We start from the raw sequence: 12,210 nt of genomic DNA, 5'->3' as shown, positions 1-12,210 counted from the left end.
ATGAGAGCACTGCAAGAGTTGGATGTTAACCATACAGACCGTTTTGGTTGTCATCTAACCAATGATTTATAGCGTGCTGCTTCTGTGTACTTGCATCCTATCTGATAAGTACACGATAGAGGCTTTTTTATTAGCCAAAAGATTATACAGAAGTGTAGGAAACTGAAGAGATTAGATTGAACTTTGAAGTGATTATGGTGTATAAAATGACAGTTAGATGGGTTTTACTAAGAGGCAGTTAAGGGGTCTTATTGCAGTCCTATTACACAGCACAAAATTAGAGTTGATTCATAGGTCTTTGTTGATTTCCTAGATCTTGAGGCAGTTAAGCTTTGGGACTGTCAGTGACCATTCGAATAAATAGCCCTACATTTAGATTTTGGAGAAAATTTCTAGTAATTTACTGTCAGTTTAATTCAAAATTTTAACTCAAGAGGTGTTTGCAGAGTAAGAACATCCCTGCTGTTCCCAGAGTTCAAATTTCTGAACCGAAGCATTAACGTTTCTGATGTGATAATACAAAATTTAAAGACATATATTTTTTCCATATCGCATTCTCAAAAATAGCTGAACCTGAAGGAGACATGTGGCTTGGAAAACTTTACTAAGTAAATTTATCAGAAACAATGGGTGTCAAGTAGGAAGTCTGAAATAGTCACTAGAAACAGCACTGTCTATACTGGCTTTGCAGGTTTGTTGTATTCTTTTTCTGGACATCACAAATGAGTCTTGTTTTGTAGGTTTTTATTTATCGCCTCTTCTGGAAAAGCAGAGACCGTCCTCGGAGAATTCGCATGGAGGATATCAAGAAGGCCTTTCCCTCGCACTCGGAGAGTAGCATCCGAAAGCGGCTAAAGCTTTGTGCTGACTTCAAACGCACAGGTATGTAGAGATTTTATGTGATGGTCAGCCATTCTTTGCTGCTCTTGGAGTTCCAAACACAGCAGGAGGAGGAGGTGACATCTCCTCCTGATAAAACATTTTTGAAAACAAGTATTTGAAGAACTAAAATGTAATCTGATAGGATTTTTTTGTTCCAGTTTTTATAAATGTGCACTTTCTTTTGGCACAAGTGTGCTTGATGGTGAGAAATGATTACAGTTCAGACAGGTTTTTTTTTAATAACCCTTTGGGCAATGATTTACTCATAAAGTAACAACAGTTGACACCAACACATACACATTCCCGTCCCTCTGTGTATGGCTGTGTTGTATTTTGCAAGCAGTGTATTATGCTGGTAGAAGCTTGTCCCATCTTCATGAGTCTAATAGTACTCTGAGAGCCTGAGTTCTGATTTTTATGTATGCAGAATGATAAACAAGTGGTAATAGCTTTTTAGGCTAGCCACGAGGAAAAGTAGTTTGAGGTGAGGAAGTGAAAGGTGGATTAAATGATTTTGGAAGGTAGTATATACATTGAATGAGCATGAATGTTTGAGAGTTTGCTGATATAGCAGGCACTAAGTTAGAGGGTGTGGATTTAGACAAGTGCAGAATGAAAAAACCTATCACTTCTAGTGGTCCAAGTGTCACGGATTTGTCATATTGCTCCTTTTGCCAGCATTGCAGCAGGGCACCGAATCTTGAAATATGATTAGGATTATGATGGCATCCAATGTACTCAGTGTTTGATCTGTGCATTTTTCAGGGATGGACTCAAATTGGTGGGTTTTAAAGCCAGATTTCAGATTGCCGACAGAGGAAGAGATCAGAGCAATGGTATCCCCAGAACAGTGCTGTGCTTATTACAGCATGATTGCAGCTGAGCAGCGACTGAAGGTAAACACTCCTTGTAGGCCATAAGGCAAGTTACTGACAAGCAGTTCTGTGAAGGGTGTATAACACCTGCCTAAAGCTAATTTTGCTATAAAGTAGGCAAACTAGGCTCCTGACTACTGGCCAGCTTGCTAAGTTTTCTGCTGAGTAAAAAAGGGACTTAAGTTCTTAGAGAGAGAGAGACAGACATTATATTCTTACCACCGATTATTTAGATATTGAGTTAGCTATGCTCAAACGTAGCAAAGGGAAGGTACAAGAAAGTTTCTATGTGGAGCTCTACAGCAGAAATTAACCATTATATGGCTGTGAGAGAGACTTTTTTTTTGAAGTTCAGTGCAGTGTTTAGTCATGGGGTTTGTCAAAATACTGGGCAGTTTGACATCTGTGATACTATGGGTCGCAATGAATCTTGCAGACAACTGTCTGTGGAAGTGTGCTTGTTCAGCATGACAGGTCTCCACAGGAGATTCCTGGTACGCTTCTAGTTCTCTCTCCAGTAACCTTTTTAAGACTTCAGGTTCTCATTTTTCCCTAATATTTCTTTGCAGGATGCAGGTTATGGGGAGAAATCCTTCTTTGCGCCAGAAGAGGAGAATGAAGAAGATTTCCAAATGAAGATTGATGATGAGGTACTGTCAGAGCGGTGCATGAGCATGTATTCCAATATATAAATTTGCATGGCAGGAGAGAAACAAGGTCTTTATATTTAAGGGACATACTTAAAGTAGGATTCAGTAGATGGAATGTTCTTGTGACTTTCCTGAGAGCTCTGCTGCCAAGCTTATACCTGTGTTTGGGGATCTGTCTTGCCAGGTCCTTTCAGGACTAGGCTTTTTGCCTTAAATGCTTTTTGTGAGTTATCTAGCACTTTGGTTCTTCATAGAGGTTTTATCAGGTCAACTGAAGGATCAAGAAGTGGAATTCCTCGTCGTTATATCAGTTGAAAAGCTCTCAGTATGATTGGAAGAATCCAAACTAAAAAGCTTGGAATTCTCGATGGTATAGCAGGATTATGAGGGCATGTTTCTCTTCTTTCTGGCAGGTGCGCACAGCTCCATGGAACACCACACGAGCCTTCATTGCTGCTATGAAGGGCAAGTGCCTCCTAGAAGTGACTGGTGTAGCAGATCCTACTGGTTGTGGTGAAGGATTTTCTTATGTGAAGATCCCAAACAAACCAACTCAGCAGAAGGTATAGTTCCCAAGGTTGGGCTGGACAAGGAGCAATAACTGGAAAGTCACGTGGGAGAAATTTTTCTGCCGGATCTCCATACCTATGATCAAAACCACTGTAACTGTATAAGCAATCTGCAGGGCCATGTTGCAGTTGCCTTACAGGTTGCACTTAGGCACCTGCGGGTCCTTGTTGATTGTGGCTGTTTCTTCTGACTTTATAATCCATGTGGGTAATTCAGTTTTGTTTTGAATGGATATATGTCACGATAAGGGAACAGGAACAAGCAAGGGAAAGACTTCTGTTACTTAGGTTTTCCGGTATTTATGTCTTGGAAGTTAAACCAAAACTATCTGCTGTATTTAAACAGTGTTTGGAATAAATATGAGTCATCAGGAAGAGAAAATAAAGGTGAGCCCAAGAAAGACTATTATGCGATGACACTAATAGGCTGCATCTTCTTCTGAACAGGATGATAAAGAACCTCAGCCAGTTAAAAAGACGGTGACTGGCACAGATGCTGATCTGCGCCGACTTTCTCTCAAAAATGCCAAACAGCTTCTGCGTAAATTTGGAGTGCCTGAAGAGGAGGTGAGCATGAACCTGGAGCAGGTTACAGAGTTCTCTTCACTAGGGGATTCAGCAGCTGATGGTGGAAAGGATGTATACATTTCTACTCTGACCTTGTGTGGAAAGGAGTTGAAATCCACAGTTGTATGTCTCTAGAGCCATTTCTACTCTGTCTTCCTCTTTCCAGATAAAGAAGCTGTCCCGATGGGAAGTGATTGATGTAGTACGTACGATGTCTACAGAGCAGGCTCGTTCAGGGGAAGGTCCTATGAGCAAATTCGCACGTGGGTCTCGGTTTTCTGTAGCTGAACATCAGGAGAGATACAAAGAAGAGTGTCAGCGCATCTTTGATTTACAAAATAAGTAAGTTCTTATCTGATGTTTACAGCCTTGAACCCCACCCTGTCCCCACCTTAAAAGGCCAGAACCATGTATGCCTGGGGCTTGCTGATATGTAGTGGTATAGATGTTGATTCGACTGGTTGAGCCCACAAAACACAGCACTGAGAAAGAGGTCTTTGGCTGTTAATAGAAACTTATGGGTTAGCCTTAGAGTCTTGCTGTGATAGACCTTTTGGAAAAGTAGAACGAGGCGTACAGGCTGCCATGTATAATGGCATGAGACATTCCACTGTTCCACAGATCAGTAGTTCACCTCCCTATTTGCTTGCTTTCTTTCGTGTTTTGTTGTTGTTTGTTTTGTTAACAGCAGTTTGACATCTCTCTTGGGTAGCAGCTACCAATTCTGTTCTTTAGAACTGCCAGAATTCATGCGTTATTCCTTGTTCTGGCCCAAGACCTGAGAGTGGAGAGGGAATATAGTACCGTTGATGATGAAGAGATCAACTTGTTGGCAAAGATTGGCTTGGAACAATTGATCTTTTGGACATGGGGATTACAGGAGGAGTGAGAAGGGAATGTATTATGCCTATTCTTGTAGCAGTGATTTGCAATGTTAATTTTCAAACCTTTGCGTCATTTTTGCCTTTGTATTTCTGGGAAGGCTGATTTTTTTTTGGGGTGGGGGGGACCACTAACTGACTTTGAAGGTGCCTCCTGTTTCAGGGTTCTGGAATCCACTGAGATCCTGTCAACAGACACAGATAGCAGCTCAGCTGAAGACAGCGATTTTGAAGAGATGGGAAAGAATATTGAGAATATGTTACAGAACAAGAAAACTAGTTCTCAGCTGTCTCGGGAAAGAGAAGAGCAGGAACGAAAGGAATTGCAGAGGATGCTTCTGGGAGAAGACAGTGGGAATGACAAAGAGAGGGGCAAAAAGGACAGGAGGGACAAAAAGGGGCTATGTAAGTAACTGCAACCACCAGAACGTGCTTGGGAAGGGATGCAGAACTGTGTATCAGGCTGCAAAGTGTGCTGATCAGGCCTCTCAGAGCAGAGTGTGAATTCCTTACAGGGAGTATGTATAGCTGTTACGTGTATGATTATTGTTGCCTTATGAAAAGATACCCAATCTTATTTTGAACAAAATGTCTAAACCAAAATTATGGATGGTTCTGGAAAGATTCTGTGGTCACATGAGACAAGGCTAGCTCACTGGTTATAACACTAGTTGGAGAACTGGATAATTGTTGACCTTCAGATTCTGCCAGATCTCCATACCTATGATCAAAACCACTGTAACTGTATAAGTAATCTGCAGGGCCATGTTGCAGTTGCCTTACAGGTTGCACTTGGGCATCTGCGGGCCCTTGTTGACTGGCTGTTCCTTCTGGCTTTATAATCCGTGTGGATAATTGAGTAGCTTACCTTTGTTTCAGATGGATATATGTCACGATAAGAGAACAGGAACAAGCAAGGGAAAGACTTCTATTGCTTAGGTTTTCCAAAATTTGTGTCTTGGAAGTTAAGCCAAAACTATCTGCTGTATTTAAACAATGATGTTTCTACAGTGTGGAAGAAATTAAAAATAAATAAAACACTCTCTTGTGGCATCAGCTTCAGGAGCCTCAGCAAGCTCTCACAAAGATGATGACACTGCCTCTGTAACCAGCCTTAATTCCTCTGCTACTGGCCGTCGCCTCAAAATCTATCGCACGTTTAGAGATGAGGATGGGAAGGAGTACGTGAGGTGCGAGACAGTTCGGAAGCCTGCTGTTATTGATGCCTATTGCCGAATACGGACTACCAAAGATGAAGAGTTCATGTAAGACCTATATTATTTTTTTTCTTTTGAACTTTACCTATAGACTATTTCATTCTATTGGCAGTATGAAGAAATGTAGAATTTAGTGTAGAAGCTCGGTACTGTGTGTACAGCAAGAGAAATTTAATGGCTGTCCATTTGGAGGATATTATGAATTTGTGCAGTAATTGACCTGGCAGAAGAGTATCTGATAAATCATCAGCTCAGGTGAAAAAGTTGTATGGTTTTTGCGTTTGTTTGTTTGTTTGTTTGTTTTTTCCTCCAGACGAAAGTTTGCTCTATTTGACGAACAGCACCGTGAGGAAATGCGAAAGGAGCGACGCAGGATCCAGGAACAATTACGACGGTTAAAACGGAACCAAGAAAAAGAGAAACTCAAGGGCCCTCCAGAAAAGAAGCCCAAGAAAATGAAAGAACGTCCGGACTTGAAAGTAAGCATATCCATAAGTAAAGCGTGCTAATGGGTTTTGGGTATTGGAGAAGCTTTCTGTTCTAGTGATGTACTTAAAGGTCTGACTAGGGGATTTTAATGATACTTCGCTTCTAAACAAGGAGCCTGTGTATGAATTCTGATCTGTCACCTTTCTTATATTTTTTCAGCTAAAATGTGGAGCATGTGGTGCAATTGGCCATATGAGGACTAATAAGTTCTGCCCTCTTTACTACCAAACAAATGCCCCACCTTCTAATCCTGTTGCGATGACAGAGGAGCAGGAGGAAGAGCTGGAAAAAACAGTCATTCACAATGATAATGAAGAACTCATCAAAGTAGAAGGAACAAAAATTGTCCTGGGAAAGCAACTGATTGAGAGGTAAGGGAAGAAGCGGAGATGCCAATGGGTAGTAAGAAAAAACAATTTAGAGCTTAGTGCAGAATAGTCATGTGGATGTTAATCACAGGAATAAAGTGTCAGAGCTTTACATACACTATGATTACACTATTTTGACTGTGTATTTGGTATTATGGCAAATGGGACCAGAGCCAATATCGGGGCAAATGGTCTTTGATTAACAAGAGGGCTGGGAAAAGTATTATGCTTTTTTGTTTTTACCCAGTGCAGATGAGGTTCGCAGGAAATCACTGGTCCTGAAGTTTCCTAAACAGCAGCTTCCTCCAAAGAAGAAGCGGCGAGTAGGGACAACCGTTCACTGTGATTATCTGAATGTAAGTGGAGGTGTTACTGAGCTGGTTGCAGCATCTCTATTTCTGTTTGTACCAACTGGCCAGTTTCTTTGCTAATCCTGTGCATCCTCTTCATGTACCACAGATACCTGCCCAGTCAATTAGTAAACTGAATTGCCTAGGATTTCTGTGGGTAAATATTTTGCATCGTGGAACTGTCTTGATTTGTCTGCCTCTAATTTCTTTAGCGTCCTCATAAATCTATCCACCGACGGCGAACAGATCCCATGGTCACGCTGTCATCCATCTTGGAGGGCATCATCAATGACATAAGAGATCTTCCTAATGTAAGCTTAAGCAATGAGAACAAAAACCTATATCTTAAGCAATACGGTCAAAGTAGGTTATGTGTTGTAGACACCGAAATTAGGCTAGGCTTTTCTTAGATGAGTGGTGTGCCACCCCATTCCCCCCTGCCCTGCACACAGTTGGTGTTCATTATTTCATATGTTTTCTCATCTCAGAATCTTTTTTGAAGTGAAAACGTCCATACTGGAAAATAATGTTGAATAGTTCCATATGGATACATGTTCAAAGCTGGGTTGTGATCCTCCCCACCCCCCCAATAAAACCAGAAAAAGATGCCTTACACTCAATGTAGCAATGTGGAATACTGTTACATATGCGGCTCTGGAGAATATTGTGTTCTTCACTGTTTCTGACCAGATTTTACCAGCAACTTATAAATCAAAGATTAAATGGAAGATTTGAGTTGAAATGAGAATTTAAAGTTCAGTTTCTTGAGTTGTGCTGCATAACCAAAAATAGCATCTGAGAATTCTTTGTGCGATTTTTCTTCTTATAGTGGTATTAAAGAACATTTTGTAGAAGAAAGTGATAGCCACTGTGGGGTGACCTTATCCTATTTTCCCTGGTGCAGTTAAGGAACTGATTGTGTAAGAGTTTTATACATTAATGCCTGTTCAACTGTGGAGGTTAAACTGAGATAGCTGTGCTAGTATTGTGTTAATAAGCATTCATTTCTTTCTTTTCATCCTCAGACATACCCCTTTCATACACCTGTAAACCCAAAAGTTGTCAAAGATTATTATAAGATTATTACTCGGCCCATGGATTTACAGACCCTGCGTGAAAATGTTCGTAAAAGGCAGTACCCATCCCGAGAAGAGTTCAGAGAACATCTGGAACTAATTGTTAAGAACAGCGCGACATACAATGGTAGGCTATTAACAATGCAGGGAGACTGTGTTTCTGCTAATACGTTGTACAAGTATGAGATGTGGATCTTTTGCTTTTAGAAATAACAAAAGCAACAGAAAAGCAGAATGAATTCACTGTCAAGATGACAGCAATAAATATATGTTTTTCCAGATCTACCTGAAAGGCTATATTAGTGTTAATGAGCTAATTTGTAAATAAGAAAGAAGCGGACCCTCGCATTTAACAATAACTAAAGGATGACTGTGATGTAGTAACTGAAGTTTAGTTATGGACCTATCAAGGAGCAAAGACACTGATGTGTGTATTAAGTCAGGCTGCACTGAAGCAAAGTTCCGCATATCCTCTTCATATAGAGTGAAGCTAAGCAAAACATTGTTTTCAGTAGAGTACATTATGAATGTCCTTCCTTTTTGCTTTCAAACATGTATCAGTGGGGAGATACTTACGGACTTATTTTCTCAGTATTATGCTTTAGTGAATAAATCTTTCAAGACAAATGGAATAGTTCACACCTTTTGAAGCCATTGCCTTGGAACATGCAGCTTTGAGCAGAGTTTGCTGTAATGATTTTGCATATTTTCGTTCTTAGTTGCAATAAATTTTTCCCCATTTGGGAAGGTCAGAAAGCTACTTTAAAAAACCAAAAACTGTAGATTCTACAGTAAAGCGTGCATCTGCTGGGGAAAAAGTGCTGATTCACTGAGCAACTATAGGTCAGCTGTATTCTGACCACTGATAGAAAGATCTTTGTCCAACAAGTATTCATTTGGCAGATAAAAAAAATGTTCCAGCTGCATTGAGTCTCTCTCTGTGCAGCATTCAGGGTGATACCAACAGCACTGGTTTGGGGCCTTTACTGCTTCATTTATTATTTTGACAGCAGAGTCCCTGTTTTGTCCTAATAAATGAGGTTTTTTTCATAGTTCTGTTGCAAGTACTTGTTTCCATGTCCAAGGAACTGTGAAATTATTTAAAGCTGTGGTTTTCTGAATATTCCTTAAATGTCCATCTTGCCTTCCTTAGCTTCACTGACTGGATTTAGCGAAGGAAACAGCAATTTCATGTCTTACGCTCTGAAAATTTGGCAAAGGCGGAGGGCTTAGAGGCCAGTCTTCTACAGGCACAGCTGCTTTCCCATAGGGTTTCCGAACCTTAACAGAATGTATACCAGAAGTGTGAATATTTGCTACAAATAACCTTTTCTCGTATAAAAGCCATAACTAAACTTCAGTAATTTTGTGTGTATTGAGAATATACTTGAGGATATACTCCCAGCTGTTCCAGAAATATAATCAGTGATGCTTTAGGAGTAAAGATTAAGTCATGTTGTGACATAATTGGTCTTTTTAATCAGGCTGGTGTATCTCACTGTACTTGCTGTGTGTTTGCAGGGCCAAAGCACTCACTGACACAGATATCTCAGTCCATGCTGGACCTGTGTGATGAAAAGCTAAAAGAGGCAAGTCTTGTGAATGAGCTGTAATCCGAGAGGAGGGGGAGGGGTAGTCAGGGTGGTTGAGGAGTTTGAGGATAAAGGATGTGAATAGGCAAAACACAGGACTTTAAAGAGAGTAGAAGAATATGGGAACTCCTCCCCCACCCTGAGGTGTATTTGAATTTTTACAATTTTAAACAGTTCATATCGGAGTCTTTCTCAAAAATAAATGCTCATTTCTTACTCTAGTTACTTTATCTTGTATGTAGGCTTATATCTAGGCTATTGTCCCCCTTTATTTACAAGTGTCTTCATAAACAGGTGAATAGGAGTCTCTTTGGAACAGAGTATCCTGATATTAACAGTTATTAATCTAGGAGCAGACACTGATGTTCCTTACTTGTATTGCAGAAGGAAGATAAACTGGCTCGATTAGAAAAAGCCATTAATCCCCTCCTGGATGATGATGATCAAGTGGCCTTTTCCTTCATTTTGGATAACATTGTCACTCAAAAGATGATGGCAGTTCCAGATGTATGTAGCTTGAGAAGAATGTGTATGTGTAATGTGCTGATTATAGTCCTGTGGCTGTATATTTACATTGTGGTTGCTGGCGCACTGCAAAAAAAAAAAAAAAGCAAGCTCTGTCACTCTGTCAGGGAGTTGGGCTGTGGTTTTCTGAGTGGTGCAGACACACCTGTACTCACCCCCTTCACTGGAGCAAAGGCCCAGAAGTGAAGGCTGCATTGCAGTATTGTTTTTCCTTCTGCTGGATAGTGCCTGTGTCAACCTCCCATTAGTATAAGCTCACTGATTTTCATTAAGCGTGGTCATTATAAAATACACTCTTCTCCTGCTTGCTTTGGTAGATCTTGAAGCACTCTGCAAAGGTACATTTTTCATGTGCAACCAAAACACAAGCTGATTTCTAATTGATCAGGTTTACCCAGTGTTGTACTAGTTTGTTAGTATTAAAAAACCACCAACCCATAATGTTGTCAAATAAAACTGCACAGATAAGGACTTCAGTGTCAGTCATCTATAATGTTTATAGTGTCTGAACAGAGTAAGGAACAAGAGTCTGTAGTGGTCAAGCTGAATGAGAGAGGGCTTAATGCCTGTTCTCTTTAAAACTGTTGGTTCCATTTTCTGTTGTCACTAACTTCTGATTTCTGACGTTTAGAAACAGATTTTCAGTTTTTCTATGCCATCACACCGTGATGAACTGTTAAATGGGTATATATACCTTTCTCCCTGGTGTGAGATCAGGCCTAGCTTTATATTCTTTGTTTATTGTACAAGCAGTGAGTGTTCTTGCTGGACACCACAGTTATGTTGCGGAGGAAACTGTGATATTAAATAGAAAAGTCCTTTGTATGATTATTATTTTGTGTTGCATGTTCCTGCTGTCAAACGGGTATCAACAGGCCTAGTTAAAAATCCAACTGGTAGATCATTTTCTGTGTCCCTCCTGAAGCTAAATGATTGGATGATTTATGATTTATAAAAAGATGCCTTGTGATAAATACTTCCCCTACATTTTGAGTGTTAATCTGTTCTGGAGACTTGCTTTATGACATTTATAACTCAAACCGTAAAAAATTCTACACAGAAGCTTTCTAAACTTGTCCGGGTTTGTTTTTTTTTTTCAGTCTTGGCCATTTCATCATCCAGTTAACAAAAAGTTTGTTCCTGATTATTACAAGGTGATTGTTAACCCGATGGATCTTGAGACTATCCGCAAGGTGTGTAGCTTGAACTGAGCAGCCACTTGAGAGATGTTTAGACTTGATTACTCACTGGGTGACAATCTCTTCCAGAATATCTCCAAACACAAATATCAGAACAGAGAGACTTTCCTGGATGATGTTAACCTCATCCTTGCCAACAGCATTAAGTACAATGGTAGGTGGTGAAAATAAGGCTTCAGCTGCCTTCTGTACTTAAATGAATACATGTGGGCACCTGTTCTGTAGTACTGTCAAAGCCTGAAGCTGTGAATCCTGAGCTTGATTGTTGCTTTCCTTTCCTGCTGAGAAAAGAGATGCTTAAACAGTGACACACTGTCACATAGTGCTTTATTTACCATCTTGTGCAGAATGGGGCAGTTACATTTGAGGACGATTTTCTACTTGTTCAGTACACACCTGTGCTTCAGTGATTTCTGGAAATTTCCTTGAGATTGACAGGGTACAACCTGCCTATCTCCTAAATCATATTTTTAATGCTGGAAGAAAGTGGTTGTTCTTTGTTAGCTGAATGCGAACCCTACTTTATATTTCCCCTTAGATCAGAATGGGATTTAGGGACCTGTGTCCTGAGAGCTGTGTAACAAAAACCAGTCATTCTGTCTCAGCAGCTGGAACTGGGCAACTGTCAGAATGCATAAACAGATTTGTTTCTTACTACAGGGCCAGACAGTCAGTACACGAAAACGGCCCAGGAGATTGTAAACATCTGTTATCAAACTTTAGCTGAGGTATGTGGACAACTCTACTGTAATCTCCTATGTTCGAGTTTTCTGTTCTGCACCTTAGCAAGCTTCTTTGTTCTTAGTATGATGAGCACCTGACTCAGCTTGAGAGAGACATCTCTACTGCCAAGGAAGCAGCACTAGAGGAGGCAGACCTGGAAAGTCTTGATCCTATGACCCCTGGGCCCTACACTCCACAGGCAAGTGGCCAAGCACAATTTTAGCTTCCTTTCTTTTAGCTGCAATCT

General features: G+C 40.4%; 1 protein-coding gene across 8 annotated transcripts in view; it reads left to right on the top strand.

The window, feature by feature from the left end:
* TAF1 (TATA-box binding protein associated factor 1) overlaps positions 1–12,210 on the top strand; it is a 32,901-nt gene that overhangs the window by 13,327 nt on the left and 7,364 nt on the right. For 4 of the 8 annotated variants that reach the window (XM_086470384.1, XM_086470387.1, XM_086470385.1 and 1 more), the window contains exons 17-35: positions 741–882; positions 1,648–1,778; positions 2,327–2,407; positions 2,821–2,970; positions 3,424–3,543; positions 3,710–3,885; positions 4,588–4,829; positions 5,482–5,689; positions 5,955–6,120; positions 6,290–6,501; positions 6,746–6,854; positions 7,061–7,159; positions 7,874–8,051; positions 9,446–9,513; positions 9,901–10,023; positions 11,142–11,234; positions 11,310–11,394; positions 11,901–11,968; positions 12,046–12,162. In XM_086470384.1, coding sequence (XP_086326510.1) covers positions 741–882; positions 1,648–1,778; positions 2,327–2,407; positions 2,821–2,970; positions 3,424–3,543; positions 3,710–3,885; positions 4,588–4,829; positions 5,482–5,689; positions 5,955–6,120; positions 6,290–6,501; positions 6,746–6,854; positions 7,061–7,159; positions 7,874–8,051; positions 9,446–9,513; positions 9,901–10,023; positions 11,142–11,234; positions 11,310–11,394; positions 11,901–11,968; positions 12,046–12,162 — 2,568 coding nt within the window. Of the gene's footprint in view, positions 1–740; positions 883–1,647; positions 1,779–2,326; positions 2,408–2,820; positions 2,971–3,423; positions 3,544–3,709; positions 3,886–4,587; positions 4,830–5,475; positions 5,690–5,954; positions 6,121–6,289; positions 6,502–6,745; positions 6,855–7,060; positions 7,160–7,873; positions 8,052–9,445; positions 9,514–9,900; positions 10,024–11,141; positions 11,235–11,309; positions 11,395–11,900; positions 11,969–12,045; positions 12,167–12,210 lie in introns of all 8 variants that reach the window. The other 4 variants (XM_086470388.1, XM_086470390.1, XM_086470389.1 and 1 more) reach the window with 3 other exon arrangements.

The sequence above is a fragment of the Leptosomus discolor genome, chromosome 9, assembly GCF_034619465.1.
Source record: "Leptosomus discolor isolate bLepDis1 chromosome 9, bLepDis1.hap2, whole genome shotgun sequence".
Taxonomy (NCBI): Eukaryota; Metazoa; Chordata; class Aves; order Leptosomiformes; family Leptosomidae; genus Leptosomus; species Leptosomus discolor.
The sequence above is the reverse complement of the archived record's forward strand: the minus strand, read 5'-3'. Positions and strand labels throughout refer to the sequence as shown.